The 14,532-nt window shown below is 43.1% G+C and overlaps 1 protein-coding gene across 1 annotated transcript in view; it reads left to right on the forward strand.

The window, feature by feature from the left end:
* LOC125303519 (zinc finger protein aebp2-like) overlaps positions 1 to 12,906 on the forward strand; it is a 34,348-nt gene extending 21,442 nt beyond the window's left edge. Inside the window, exons 7-9 of the mRNA XM_048257300.1 lie at positions 4,701 to 4,814; positions 8,786 to 8,815; positions 11,552 to 12,906. Coding sequence (XP_048113257.1) covers positions 4,701 to 4,814; positions 8,786 to 8,815; positions 11,552 to 11,564 — 157 coding nt within the window. The 3' untranslated portion in view covers positions 11,565 to 12,906. The remainder of the gene's footprint in view (positions 1 to 4,700; positions 4,815 to 8,785; positions 8,816 to 11,551) is intronic.
* The last annotated feature ends 1,626 nt before the right edge of the window (positions 12,907 to 14,532 follow it).

Raw genomic sequence — 14,532 nt, forward strand, 5'->3', positions numbered from 1 at the left:
TTCCTGACCCATAATATGAATCATGCAACATGCTGGCGGCTCCTTGAAGCATATGGTAGAGCACATTCATGCTTCAGAAATGCTGAGAAAATCCTTCACATGGAAGTTCTTAGGAATTGATGAACACACAGTCCTTAGAGGTTTAAGAGGTTTGAAACTCGGTGAGTGTCTGAGCTCAACATCCTGTGTGCCGTTTTAAGACCATGACCGATGAAAGTCCACTGAAGCTAACCTTCCAGAATTCTAAGGTGTTTTTGTGCTAGCCTGGTTCTACCCACCTTTTGTGTGTGTGTGTGTGTGTGTGTGTGTGTGTGTGTGTGTGTGTGTGTGTGTGTGTGTGTGTGTGTGTGTACGAGCTAGCCTCGGTCTACCCATCTATCTCTTTCATCTCAGGTCTTGCTGTGATAATACAATTTTGATAATCTATTAGATTATTTTTTTTTTTCATTCTATATACGTAAATTATACCAAGATCTAAGGCAGGGGTCTCAAACTCCCTTTATCTGATATTTATTTTATCATTATTTTATTTATAAGCTAAGGTTGCTATCACAGGTGTCTAAAAATAGATTAAAAGACTTGCACTTTCTGTTTGTAGTTTTGTGTTTGAAAATACAGTATTTGAAAAAAAAACCATTGCATTTTAGGAACATTTTTTTGTATTATTCTTTAATACTGACGTGGCCCTCCAATCAGATGACATTGGCAGAAGTGGCCCCCAGCTCATTTGAGTTTGAGACCCCTGATCTAAGGTTTGTGTAATAGCCATCTTTTTTCGTAAGCAGTCATGGCTCACTGGGTTGCTGACCGTAAACTTTTTTTAATCAGATTTTGAGCTAAAGCCTTGCTTCCTTTTCTGATGTCAGTAGTAGCCTACACTATAGCAGATGAACTCGCATGCAGGTCAACTTCGCTGCATTGCAACGCAGGTGGAGTCCATCTTAGCATAGAGCAGACTCTAGTGCAATGTGCATATATGTTTTTGGTCATGCTGTCGTTGCACCGTCATTTTTAGATTTTCATTTGTTTTCTTTCATTACATCAAAGTGACATACTCAAGCTACCCAATTAGATAAAAAACGCTTTGTCTGAGCTAGTTAATGTGTGCAAGTTCAACAACGTGTTTAATGACGCAAGCAACTAATCCTCTCTTCCACTAATCCTCTCTTTATAAAGTATTAGAAAGCCAAATTTTGTTGATTAGTTTGATGCGTTTTGGCAACCCTTGTAAACCTTGAAGAATTGCAGCCGGAGCAAAACGAATATGTATAATTATTCATCAAGGGCAAAGACAATGATCAGGGTTTTATGAAAGCCTAATATATCAGCTAGCATAGTTAGCGGCGATGAAGGAAGTATAGGAATCCTATAGTGGTCAACGCCCATTAGGGTGAAACAATGGGAAACGATCCCCAATACAGCAGGCTATTTTGGTGCATGGTGCAGACTAAACGCTCCCCAATACAACAGGCTATTTTGGTGCCCGGTGCAGACTAGATTGTGTGGTAAAAGCCGTCACTCAGGGTGATTTGGTGGGATGGCTGGTTCGGTCTGCCATCAGACTTAATTTGATGATGTTGCACACAGTTATGAACACCACACAGAGCTGCTTTAAGAGGACTGGCACAGGAATACTACCTGGAACTAGGCTGGCGTGAAAATGGTAAAAACATCTTCTATATTCAAAAGCATGTTCTGTGAATTATTCTGGATTTCATACCTTGTTTCTGTAGAACTGTAAGTAAATATACGTGAGTGTGAATTTGTTGAAAGCCAGGGCTTCTGATCAGCTGAGAAAATTCTTTGTCAAGGGATGCTCTTGCAACCGATGGGGTGATGGGAATGTATGCAGTGTATTTTCCCACTTTGTGCGTGTGTGTGCGTGTGTGTGTGCGCATATGTGTGTGCGCATATGTGTGAGAACTGTGTACCTGGCTGCAGAGGCTGCAGCAGCTGAAAGGCTGTAAGGCGTGAACTGGCTGCCTGCCCACCGCCCTGCTGAGGGAGCGGTCCAGAGATGGAGGGGGGCGGGCGGAGTGTGTGTGTGTGTGTGTGTGTGTGTGTGTGTGTGTCTCGGGGGCTCCAGGAATGACGCACACAGTGACGGGGGAAGTGAGGGGGAGACGGGCGGAGGGAAGGGGCTCAGACTCATGCAGGTCCTTGTGCCAGCACTCCTCTCTCCCTCTCTCCTCCTCCTCCCCTCTCCCTCTCCCTCCCTCTCTCTCTCTCGCTCTCCCTCTAACATACCCGCTCTCCTCTCTCTCTTTCTTTCTCTTTCCCCTTCTCTTTGTCTTCTCTCCTCAGTTTTTCAGACATGTTCTCACTTTGTCACTTTATTTCTCTCTCTCCCTCTCTCTCTGTCCATCTCTCCCCCCCCTCCATCCCTTATTTCTCTTTTTATTTGCGGCAGTGTGAGCGCATGCTGGCTAAAAGGATTAGAGGTTCAAACCTCTGCACTTCCCATTGTTCTCCCCCATTTTGTTTCTTTTCATTTTGCCAGCGTGTTCTGTGGCTGAAAGGGCATGGGAGTGGTTTGGTCGGAGGCAGACAGGGGACATGGTGGGGATGGAGAAGTTCCGCTGGCCAGGTGTGAACGCTGGAACCCTCTCTCTTTCTCTCACCCTCTCTTTCTCTGGAACCCTCTCTCTTTCTCACTTTCTCTCTTTCTCTGGAACCCTCTCTCTTTCTCACTTTCTCTCTTTCCACTCGGCTCTGTTTGTTTAGTCTCTCTCTAACTTGGCCCTCTACCCCCCTTCCTCCCCATCTCTGTCTCTCCCTCTCTCCCTCTCTCTCCATCTCTCTCTGTCTATCTTTCTCTCCATCTCTCTGTCCACTTCTCCATATCCCCACTTCAGGCTTTCCCTTGGGACACCTCTGCCAGGATTCGAACATTGCAGCATTTTCTTTAGAATTTTGGCTTTAAAAAACACCCGTCTCCTCAGTATTGAGTAACAGGCCATGTGGAAAAGATAAAAAAACGGCGTTCCAGCCCGACGCAAGATGTTTTCGGTTATGTGTCAGTTAGCCGTCCGATGAGTCACACAGCCCCACTGTCCTGTCCTGGTGCACTCCGCGTGGCCCGCTAAGCAGATCGGCAGCTCGGCAGCTCGCACAGCGGAAAGGCTTCTGGCCGGGGCTTGGGTCAACTTTCTCTGTCTCTCTTTCTCTCACTCCCTCTCTCCCTATCGCTCTTTCTCTGTCTCTCCTTCTCTCTCTCTGTCTACCTCACCCTTTTCTCTCTTTCTCACTGTCTCTCCCTGTCCCTCTCTCTCTCAGACACTGTCTGTCTGTCTCGCTCCCTCGCTTTCTCTGTTTCTCCCTGTCTGTCTCACACACTCTCTCTGTCTCCCTCTCTCTCTTTCTCTCCCTCTCTCTCTCTCTGTCTCCCTCTCTCTCTTTCTCTTTCTCTCTCTCTCTCTCTCTCTCTCTCCCTCTCCCGCCCTTTCTGGGCCTCTGGTCTGCTGTGGCCAGGAGAAGTGCCTCTTGTGGAAATGCACCCACACGTTGAGGGAGGCAAGGCGTTAACATGTGTGCTGGGCTGTCTGCCTGCTCTCAATGAGCCTCTTTGTCCATCATTAACCCTCGCTCTGCCTCTTACACTCTCTCTCTCTCTCTATCTCTATCTCTATCTCTCTCTCTCTCTCTTTCTCTCTCTCTCTATCTCTATCTCTATCTCTATCTCTGTCTCTCTCTCACACATACTCTCTCTCTCAATTCAATTCGATTTCCAAAGAAGCTTTATTAACATGACAAGAGTGCTTGTGTTTTCAAAGCATGTACAAACATTCAGTATCAGTATGTATGTATCAAGTATTCATCATGTATGAAAAAGGTAAATATAGAAGACAAACAAAGCAATGTTGATTAAATAATAATAATTGCAATTATAATACAATAAAATGAAAAATATGTTTGATTAGTTGAGACTAGGATTAAGGTATCTGCAATCTGCACTTTGTCCATAATGTATCTTCTCTTAGTTTGTGACACTGGGCTGCAAGCTCTAAGGTTTGTTCCTCTTCACCTAAGAGGGATTTCATTTTAGAATGAGAATCTAGAGATTGAAATTGTGTGTTTTGTCCTTGAAATTTTGGGTTAAAGTTGTTCTTCACTAAAATAAAATATACCTCACCTCTCTCTCTCTCTCTCTCTCTCTCTCTCTCTCTCTCTCTCTCTCTCTCTCTCTCTCTAAGGGGATTCATTTGTTCACCCATGTTTTCTTTACTTCTGTTTACCTCTGTAAAAACACCCACCTGCCCGTCTGTCACGCAGACGCATGTTTGCACACAGCCACACACACACTCTCACACACCTCAGTGCATTGGACCGTCTGTTGCATCTCCAGAGGTGTGGTAATAATATTAACCTTGCTCAAAGTCTTTCTTGCTCTTGAAACTCCCATTCCAGGTGACTGTCCACTCGTGTCGCACATTCGACATTCACACTAACGCCGAAATTTGATGAGAGCTTGACATGCCGCAGCTTTTGTTACGGCTGACAGTTGACCGCTTTGGGACACCTGGCACCTTATTGTGACAGCAAACCAATCAAACAAACAGTACAATCCAACCACAAATCACTGAGAGCCCTGGAATTGATGCAGCGTTTTTGTCTGTTTTTGTGTGTATGTGTGTGTGTTGTATGATGTGTGTTTGTGTTTGTGTTTGTGTGTGTGTGTGTGTGTGTGTGTGTGTATGTAGCCTGCCAGATGTGTGGGTGAACGAGACTGAGCGAGGCCAGCTGAAGACCAAAGCGGTGCACTTATCCCAGCTGCCCCGGGACACAGCCGTGTTGCTGGACCCCAACATCTACCGGTGAGTGAGTGGACCACCCACGGGCCATCACACACATGTACGCATACAGACACACACACAGGTGTACTCATACACACACACACACACACACACACACACACACACACACATATATGAACACACGCACATGCTCACAGACACACATGTACACACACACACACACACACACACACACACACACACACACACACACAGAGACAGTATCTTGGAAAAGCTTGGGCAGTATTAGTGTGTCCTCCACTCATCTGCCAGTAAGTTGATTTTGGCAAAAGGCGAGCTGGTGGGGGCCCCTCTGGTAGCCTACAGAAGGCCCCTGTACATCAAAATATGTTTTTAGATATTATTGCATGTGTGTAACCACAGGGTATCTTGACCATGCACTGCGTTACAAAAACATTGTCACTGCTCTCACACATAAATTAAGGTTTTATGTGTTGAATTGTAATTTTTAAGGAGAGCAAGGCGCTAAACGATGAGGTGCGCCTTTAATACAATATTGTACAAAAATGACCGTCACAAGTTTCGGTTACACTTTACTTGACAGTATCGACATAAGAGTGACATGACACTGTCATGAACATGTCATAAACAAGTCATAAACGTTTATGATATAACGCTTCTGTTATTAAGTGACATTCGGTTTTTGTCATAACAAGTTAGGGTTAGAGTTAGAGTTAGGGTAAGGGTTAAGGCCCATTCACACCAAGAACGATAACGATAACTATAAATAAATATCGTTCTCGTTAATATGAATGACCACGTTCACACATAAACTATAACGACATGAAGAACGATATCTTTGGGGATCACTAAAAAAACAGAGCGATTTTCAGAACGATAAAAAGCTAATAGCCAATCAGAACCCATCGAATTTTAAAGCAACACCAAAGAACTTTTCCTCTGTCGCACGCACGCTCCAGCAGGCTTTGCAAATAACGATGTCAGAAAGGTAGAATATGTTGCATGATTTTATGAAAGTACGATGTATTGCGACATCAGATGCAAGTCAAATTTGTAGTTTCTTATGTCTCATTCCATCGAACTACAGATCCGCTACCCGATCTGGCAAACTTACATAGTGCGGTTATAGCCGATAGAGGGCCGCTGTTTAATGCAGAAGTGCCGTTCACCCTGTTACGAGTTGATTAACCACTGAAACGATTTTGGAAACATTATTTTAAGGTACAAAAAACTTTTTGGTGTTGCTTTAACCGTCACATTCATTAACACAAGGAGGGAGTTTGTTTATCGTTGTTCAGTGTAAACGCTTTTATCGTTATGGTTATAGTTATCGTTCTTGGTGTGAATAGGCCTTTAGGGTTCATGTGTCATGACGGTGTCATGTCACTCTTATATCGATACTGTCAAGTAAAGTGTTACCCAAGTTTCATAGAACTTGATGGAGAAGCAAAAGCCAAGCAAAAAAGCCATTAATGTTTGGAAAATATCCGACAGGGGGGCACCTCAAACAAAGCATTTTCTTGTACTGATAACAAAAGTGAAACCTGCACATTCCGACTCAGAGTGCACTAATTTAAACAAAGAATCTTTGTGTAAAGTATTAAATAAGGTATTCATAACCTGATATCAGATATGACCATTCGTGATGGCCTAGGCTATGATAATAATAATAATAATAATCATTTTATATATAATAATTTGTATAGCACCTTTCATACACAGAATGCAGCTCAAAGTGCTTTACATTTGAAGCATGTAACACAATAATAGTCAGTCAGTCATTATCAATCACTTTTCTTCATTGCTGCGGCCGTTTATGATCCACTTAGCAACATATCAAAAATATATAAAATAACATGTCGTGAGAATAACACTCAAATAGTCTTCTGCTCACTCTCGCTTAGAAACTTCACCTCGCTCTCAGTGTATTTTTTCCAACCTAAAACATGTCATGGCTTAAGGCTTGATCATTCATTTTTTAAAATGAATCCATGTTTTAAAAGTTCTCTTCAGAGGTCCTACTGTATCATGCTGGGGAGGCCTGTTATCCTTCTCACTGAATCATCTAGGAACTTCAAAATACTCATCAAAGTATTTGAGTATCCACGTATAGTACTGTAATTAAACCAATCAGCAGGCAATTGATGCAGTTGAATAAGTCTGACTGAAGAGTCACATATGGGCATACTGTACGTAGTTTCATAGTCTAAAAGTCATTAAGAGTGTGACACCTTCACTATTTTGTGTTTAAGTACTATTGATGTTTATTTTTTGTTGATGTTTATTTTGATGAGTTTATTAGTCATGCAGCTCTTTAGGCCAGGTGCTGAAGCATCATCAGTGAACTGACACTGATGACGTAATGACTGAATAGCTGGGCTAGCACGCAGTAGCCAGAAAGGTTGCGTTCAATTCCCGACTGCCACCATTGTGCTCTTGAGCAAGACACTTAACCTGAACTAGCTCTGGGGAGACTGGCCCTTGCAATAATTGACATGTAAGTCACTTTGGACAAACATGTCAGCCAAATGAAATGAAGTAAGCAAGCACTTGTCAGATGCAGAATTAAAACTCACAGTAGGCAGATCCCAGTAGACCGAAACAGCATTCACTCCTAATTTTTTCTCAGAGAATTCTGGCCCATGTGGCTCAGGCTGATTAGCATTTCACAGATTTTTTTTTAGAATTTACAGGGAAATCCGTGCTGATCGCTATTGACGTGTAATTGAAGCCAATGGAAAGATATGACCTCCTTAAATCCAACACTTGAAAAGTCCGAAACCGGACATCCAAGCTATGATTGTCCCTGCCAAAAGTCCAGGAGAGACAGGCGGACTCTGAGAAGTGCATCCGCTGCGCTGCAAGCCATTTGTGCTGCGTTGCAGTGAGAAAGCACATCGGCCTGTCGTACAAGCATTTCAACATCCAGCTAATAAATGTCAAAGACTTCCTTGTCCAGGAAATGAGAAAATGAATGCGAATAACTTGGCTTTTGTCGTAAGCCGATTGTGCCACGGCCGGGGCTGGAGCTGGATCTGGACTGGGACTCACGCTGCGTACAGGGAGCACGCGGAGGTCGGCCGGCAGGCACGGAAGAAAGAGCCCTGGAAAGTTAGGACGAGACGCTAGAGGGATGGAGACTGTGTGTGTGTGCGTGTGCTGTGCATGCGTGAGTGCGTGTGTGCTGGTGTGTGTGAGTGTGCGTGTCTGTCTGTGCGTGCGTGCGTGCATGTGTGTAGGTGTGTGCGTGTGCATGTGTGATTGTGTATGCATGTGTACATGTGTTCCTGCTGGTGTGTGTGTGTGTGTGTGTGTGTGTGCGTGTGCATGCGTGTGTGTGCACGCATGTGTGTGTGTGCGGGTGCGTGTGGGGTAGGGTACAGTTGAAGTACCCATTTATGCCGTTCACCTCGGTCTAAGGACGAGGGGCAGGAGGGAGGCTGAGGGTGATGGGAGAGAGAGGGGGGGAAGAGAGCGATGAGAGAGGTAGAGAAAGTTGGGAAAAAGAGAGGGAGAGAGGAGAGAGACGTTTGACAGATGATGATGATGCCCCTGAGAGAGAGATGCGTTTTGGCAAGACTACAGTGCAGCCTCTGGTCTCATGGATCATTACACAAAAGCCTTTTGGTTAAAGTCGGGGAGGGGGGTGTATGTGGGGTGGGGTTTAAGAAGGTGTTGGAAGAACTCCCAGCCCCACGCACATGTGTGTGTGTGTGTCTGTCTGTGTGTGTGTGTGTGTGTGTGTGTGTGTGTGTGTGTGTGTGTGTGTGTGTGTGTGTGTGTGTGTGTCTGAGTGTGTCTGTACCACTGCTGTAGACGAGGAGCAGGACCTGGTGGAGGCTCTCCTGGGCGACTCAATGCTCAGATTGTCAATTTAGTTTCCTTTGAGGGTTTTTCCAAACACACACACACACACACATACTCCTTCACTAAGTTATGAGTGCACACACACACACACGCTCATACACCCAGACACACACTTCATTGGCATTTTTCTATTGTCTCCTCAGAACTCTTCCCCAGAAGCGACTGAAGCAGAGGTAAGTTAAGCCCACCACTGCACGTCCAGGGCTTTCCAGACTTGTCACTCTCTTACTTCAGTGCTGCTGACCATCCCTCGCTCTGTCAGTTCAGTTCAGTTCAATTCAATTCAATTATTAGCATGACTTAAAGCAGTGATACGGAGCCTCCTCTCACTAATCGCTTTCAGACATACGTGTAAGACCGGAGGTTCTGCCGATGTTAAACGGTGGGGCCGAATATCTGAACGACATAAACGGTCATATGGAAGTCCGAATTTAGCCGGTTGTTCTACTACTCCCCCCCTAGTATTTCCTCCGGACATTATGTAAATGTGCTGTGTCTGAACGACGCGTAGAACATGCGGTTAAAATTCACACCTAGTGAGAGGGCGTGTTGGTGACGTTTCTTTTGTGCGTCCATGTGGTTAGATCTGACTTAAATGCCATTGTTATGAAGGAGTGGCATAGTGCTGTCCAGAAAATCTCCGACCTGGAAAGATGCAGACATCACGGAGCTACTGTCCATGAGGGCATACAACATTTTGATAGAACACATGAAGGGAACGGCACCTTGTAGCCTACAACTGCATGGCAAGGCCAAACAAATTCAAAAGACTGTGCGAGATAAGCAGAAGGCGCTGAAAAGGCAGTAGCCTAAAGCGACGTCGTTGACGACAATAAGTAGGAGTATTTAATAAATTGTTAGCCAACACGGTTTTCTGTTCATTGATAGCCTCCTCATGACCTGCTGAGCTCGCAGATATTTGTTGAGCATATATGCATAGAGAAAATGAAAACGAAGAAAACCCAACTTTGTTCCAAGCTCCTTACGTAAATGCAATAGACACATGGGGAGAGGATGCTTTTGGAAAAAATAAACCATGAAAAAACGAACAACTTCACTGTTATGTTAGTACTTTGTTTGTTGCTTAAAAACGTTGTATGATGGCCTTGAAGTCTTGAGTTAGCCTGCTGAATTGGCTGGTAGCCTACCATAAAGTTTGTGCATGCTCTCTCTCTCAACATAAAACCAGATTTGGGGTTCTATAGCCAAGTAATTCTGGTAGGCTACATAACGTTGAAAACAGATAAATGTGTTTATTCGAAGCACACATAAAAATACTTTAGGTCAATTCCAAGTGCGCACGTGACTAGACTACTCAGCCTACGCACAATAGATTTCTCTTCTTTAGCCTACATAATGCATAGGCTACACTTTGTAAACAAAAAGCAGCTGTGACAGGCAGCGGCCGCATATATTCTGCGTCATGTCTCGCATCTTGTGAACTCTACAAGCCCCCACCCCTCACTCGACAACCACACAGAGATTCTGTTATGTGCGTGTATGTCGTTCACACATACGTCCGTATAAAGTCAGTATAAGGCCCGCAGGTTAGCATCATATCTGAATCATCCGAAGGGTAGGACCTCCGTTTGACAAACCTCCGCATATACTCTGGAGGTTATATCTGAAAGCGCTTACTGTCACACACAACCACACTTATAGGGACATGTTTTCTAAAGGGACATGTGTAACGGATGCTAGCTTAGCTTAGCTGTGCGTGTGGAATGTTGGTAAACCTCACTCTGCCTCAAGAGTGCTGCTGGCATGAAAGCTAGTAGCCAGCCATGCCGACTCCCGACCCGAGGTGCTGCTGTTTCGCTGTTTCGCGGGTTCGAGTCTGGGCGTGTGCAGGTTACACATGTACACACAACGCAGGTTACACATGTAGACACACACACACACACACAACCACACTTATAGGGACATGTTATCTAAAGACACATGTACCGTACACACACACACACACACACACAGCCACACTTATAGGGACACGTTTTCTAAAGATTTGCTTATCAGAATAGTGCAGGACATCATGCCACTGGTGCTGTGTAATTACCTGGCCAGGCCAGTATAAACATTATGAAATGTATTGTGCATGTGGTCAGAAAACAGCACCAGAGGACAAAATGCCACACTATCACTACTTAAATATAAATACATAATATTAATTCAGAAATATAAACTAGTGTTTACAGTTCAATATAAAATATTGACATGAAGTTAATGAAACAAGAATAGGCCTGTGTAGTAGATAAAATTATAGAAAAAATGCACCATGGTTAATTGCAGAATATATTTGATGATTTTAATCGTCACACAAAATCATATAAAAATTATATTGTTAAATGTCAAGTCACTTTATTTATATAGCACATTTAAAAACAACAGAAGTTGATCCAAAGTGTTTGACAAGTAAGGCAGAGAGGTACATTGACTGTACACAAATATCGAAGTGGAGCCCAGAGTTATGACATAAAAGATAAAAACAACGTGAAATATAAAATTCAAGATGAAGGATAAACATATGAATTCAAGTAAAATAAGGATAAGAATATTCAAATAAATAACAATAATAAAAATAAAAGTAAAGCATAACAACATAAGAAATACTAAAATGCAGTTCAGAAAAATGAATAAAAAGGATAGAAGAGCAGAATATTATCATATAATAATCATCTGCAATTACAATAGCTTTGTATAGCAGTCAATATTTAAGGAATAATGCAGGTCTAGCACCGGTCCTTCCTTATTAATGGGTAGAGTTTGTATTTTGTTTAGTTTGTACATGGAATTTCATATTTTGTCTACAGTTTGTACATGGAATTTTGTGTTGAGGTTGTATATAGAATGTCACTGTTGAAGGTATGATACAGGGTGCAGGTAAAGCTGAAGGCCTCCTTTCTTTCCAGGATGCTTCTCTAGCCAGAGGAAGATGCTGCATCAGCTCACCGCAGCCCTTAAGTATACCGGGTGTGGAAGAGCTTCTTCTCTCCGCGTCTCCATCGCCGTATCTATCTTCTCAAACACACATTATTTTGGTTAAACACATTGTTCAAGATGTCCAGAATATGAAAAGTCAGAATTTTTATAACAATTATAATATTTTTTGTCTTCTTTGGTACTTCAGTACTTTCTTCAATATGTGTGTGATCCAGTGGTTGTGTTTTATGAAAGCATGTATGAATGTGTTGCTCATGAACATTTAAAAAATTTATTGTTTAATTTATTTTTCTAACTTGGACTTTGTCATTTCTAAATGATGTTAACTTTCATTTTGATCCGAGAGCTGCTCAAGATAGATCATAAGGGCTTGTTAGAAGCCATACCACAACTCCGGGGCTCTCAGAGGAACCTTGATGGTTCTCCTCCACATGGTTGTGGTGGTGGTGGCAGTAGGGGTGATGACAATAGTGACATACAGATTCTTACAGTCAGTGACATGGTCGTAAAAGATTGCAGGTTAATGTACCTGTGTTTAAAACAAGGCTGACGGCATCTGTCTTGAAACACTGTCTTGTCTGATGTGCCCAACAGGGAGTTTGAGAAGATCTGAGGAGGGGTAATGGCATCATGTAGCTGTGCTTGAAAGTATGCCAGTCGGCTTTCACTGAAAGTTTAAATATGTGTGATATACTTTGTACAGAAGAAAGACAGAATGTTTAATCTAAATGTTAATGCCTACAGACAGCAAAGCTGCCTTAATGTATGTCGCAGCAGTTGGTGTGAAATCTCTCATCTCACCACACTGATCTGTTATCAAGCAAAGGTGAAAAACAACATAGATGAACCTATATGCTATGAATATTTACATCTTATATTTATGATGAAAATTGCAATAACAATGCTACATAAATAATGATGAAGAAAATGTTTTGCTAACAAATTCTCTCTTTATACATACTATTAACGGCTGAACTGGAATGGATGTAAACGCCCATTTTGAATTTGTTTTGGTCAAGGAGAAGTACCCACTTTCAGTATTCCAGATATCTTGACAACATTAACATTCTTATACACAGAGAGGGGGTGTCTTACTACTGATGTAAAATATGAGATTAGAGGTTTTTCACCGGCAACGATATGTTGGTTTCCCAAAACCGAATATCTGTGACCTTTTAAGAAAGTTTGTTCCTCTTTTCAGTCAAAAGGCATATGGCTTCACTGTGCATTAAATGCACCAAAGGGAACCATGTTTAAGATCTGTAAGAAGATTAGTACCCACTGTGGTTCCAATGAGTTGGAATAAAAATGGATGAGTCAAGTATTACAGCCTTGTGTTTTTGTGTGTGTGTGTGTGTGTGAGAACTATGCTCTGGCCAATGTGCTTTCCATCATCAAGTTTGTGAAACGTGGCTGTGAAGCAGTCAAAGAGCACTATCCAGTTTATACACCAAGCAGAGAGAGCGAGAGAGAGAGCACAATGCTAATTGCCCAGTTTTCCACGGAAGCCAACGGCATGTGTGTAAAAGCCGCACTTCCTCCCCCACCAGCGCAGGAGTGTCCAGCACAGGCAGTGGGCATCTGGCAGCGCTCGGCCGACAGATCCCTAATCATCCCATGAAGGAGACAGTGCAGCGCTGCCAGCAGAGCCCTCACTCTCAGCTGCTACGTGCTAATCCTCCTGAAAACACTCTGCCTAGAAAACAGGCTGCCAACTCCTTTGCCCTTCCAAAATATGGGTAGGAAAGAAAAGTTTTTAAAACGCATTAAAGGGTTTCAAGAGTTCTGAAGGAGGTGAGATGTTCTACATTATACAATGACTTGTACATCACTCACAGTTGACTTTGCTTTGTCTTTACATGTTGATGCATAATTAAGTGATGGGATTTGTTAGATGATGTCAGTGATGTTCTTGGCAAGCTTTGCATTTGCTGCTATATTAGCTCTTAGCTATTAGGTCACGTAACAGGAGGTTTGTTTTGAGTTTTTGGGGGATGTGTCGTCCAAATCCTTCTACTTGTGTATGTGCAGTCAGTTACATCTCAGATATGCTACAGTATGTATCAGGCCCAATGATGAGCAGTCACGCTCACACCGAACACACACACACACACTCCCCTACACATGTATCAGGCCTATGATGAGCAGAGCGGGTTTGCATGTGAAGATGCTTTAGATAACAGGTCTAAGAATAAAGAAGCCTGCGTGAAGCTCAAACTGGCATGATGGCGTCAGCTTTCATCTTCCTGCAAAAATTACTTCAGTGTTGGAATGACCTTATGAGCTATGTATATACTTAACGTCTGAAAATACAGTCAGTGTTTCTCGGAAATTGCAATGGTGTAGAAACCGGTGTGTGTGTGGGAGTGTGCGTGTGAATAGAGGTATGCATGATCTCTTTGAAGAAGCAGTTAAACTTATTATCCGTACAAGTAGCCACTGCAGGTTATTATTTACTCATTGTGTTGCAGCTTGAACAAATAAAACACTACAAGACGTCAACACTGATTAAAAAAAACAAAAAAAAACACCTGCCGTTTGAAAAGGGGAATAATTTAATGGCACCATTAATCCACCTCTGATGCAATTATTCAAAGCAGGGTTAATGGCAGCCCACGGTTATTCAAAGAACAGTATGAAACTGACCACTTTTAAACCTCCAAGATTGTTATCATCCTCAAAGGAGGGAAAGCAGCGGTGCATTTCAAGTCAAGCGTGAGCCGAGTTTGTGGAAAATGTGGAGTGTCACGGCACAGGATGCTTTGTTTGGGGCACACAGCTGGAACTTTCCAAAGCAAAGTGGGGTCATGGCCTGAATCTTAGTTGTCGCTGCGAGGAAGACCGAGCCACTCTTCTCTTCAACCCCCCCAAACTGGGAGTAATGTGTGTGTGTGTGTGCACTTGCTGTGGATGTTTGGTTACCAGTCACAGGAAGGGCACGCACAGGCAT

Source organism: Alosa alosa, chromosome 11, assembly GCF_017589495.1.
Source record: "Alosa alosa isolate M-15738 ecotype Scorff River chromosome 11, AALO_Geno_1.1, whole genome shotgun sequence".
Taxonomy (NCBI): Eukaryota; Metazoa; Chordata; class Actinopteri; order Clupeiformes; family Clupeidae; genus Alosa; species Alosa alosa.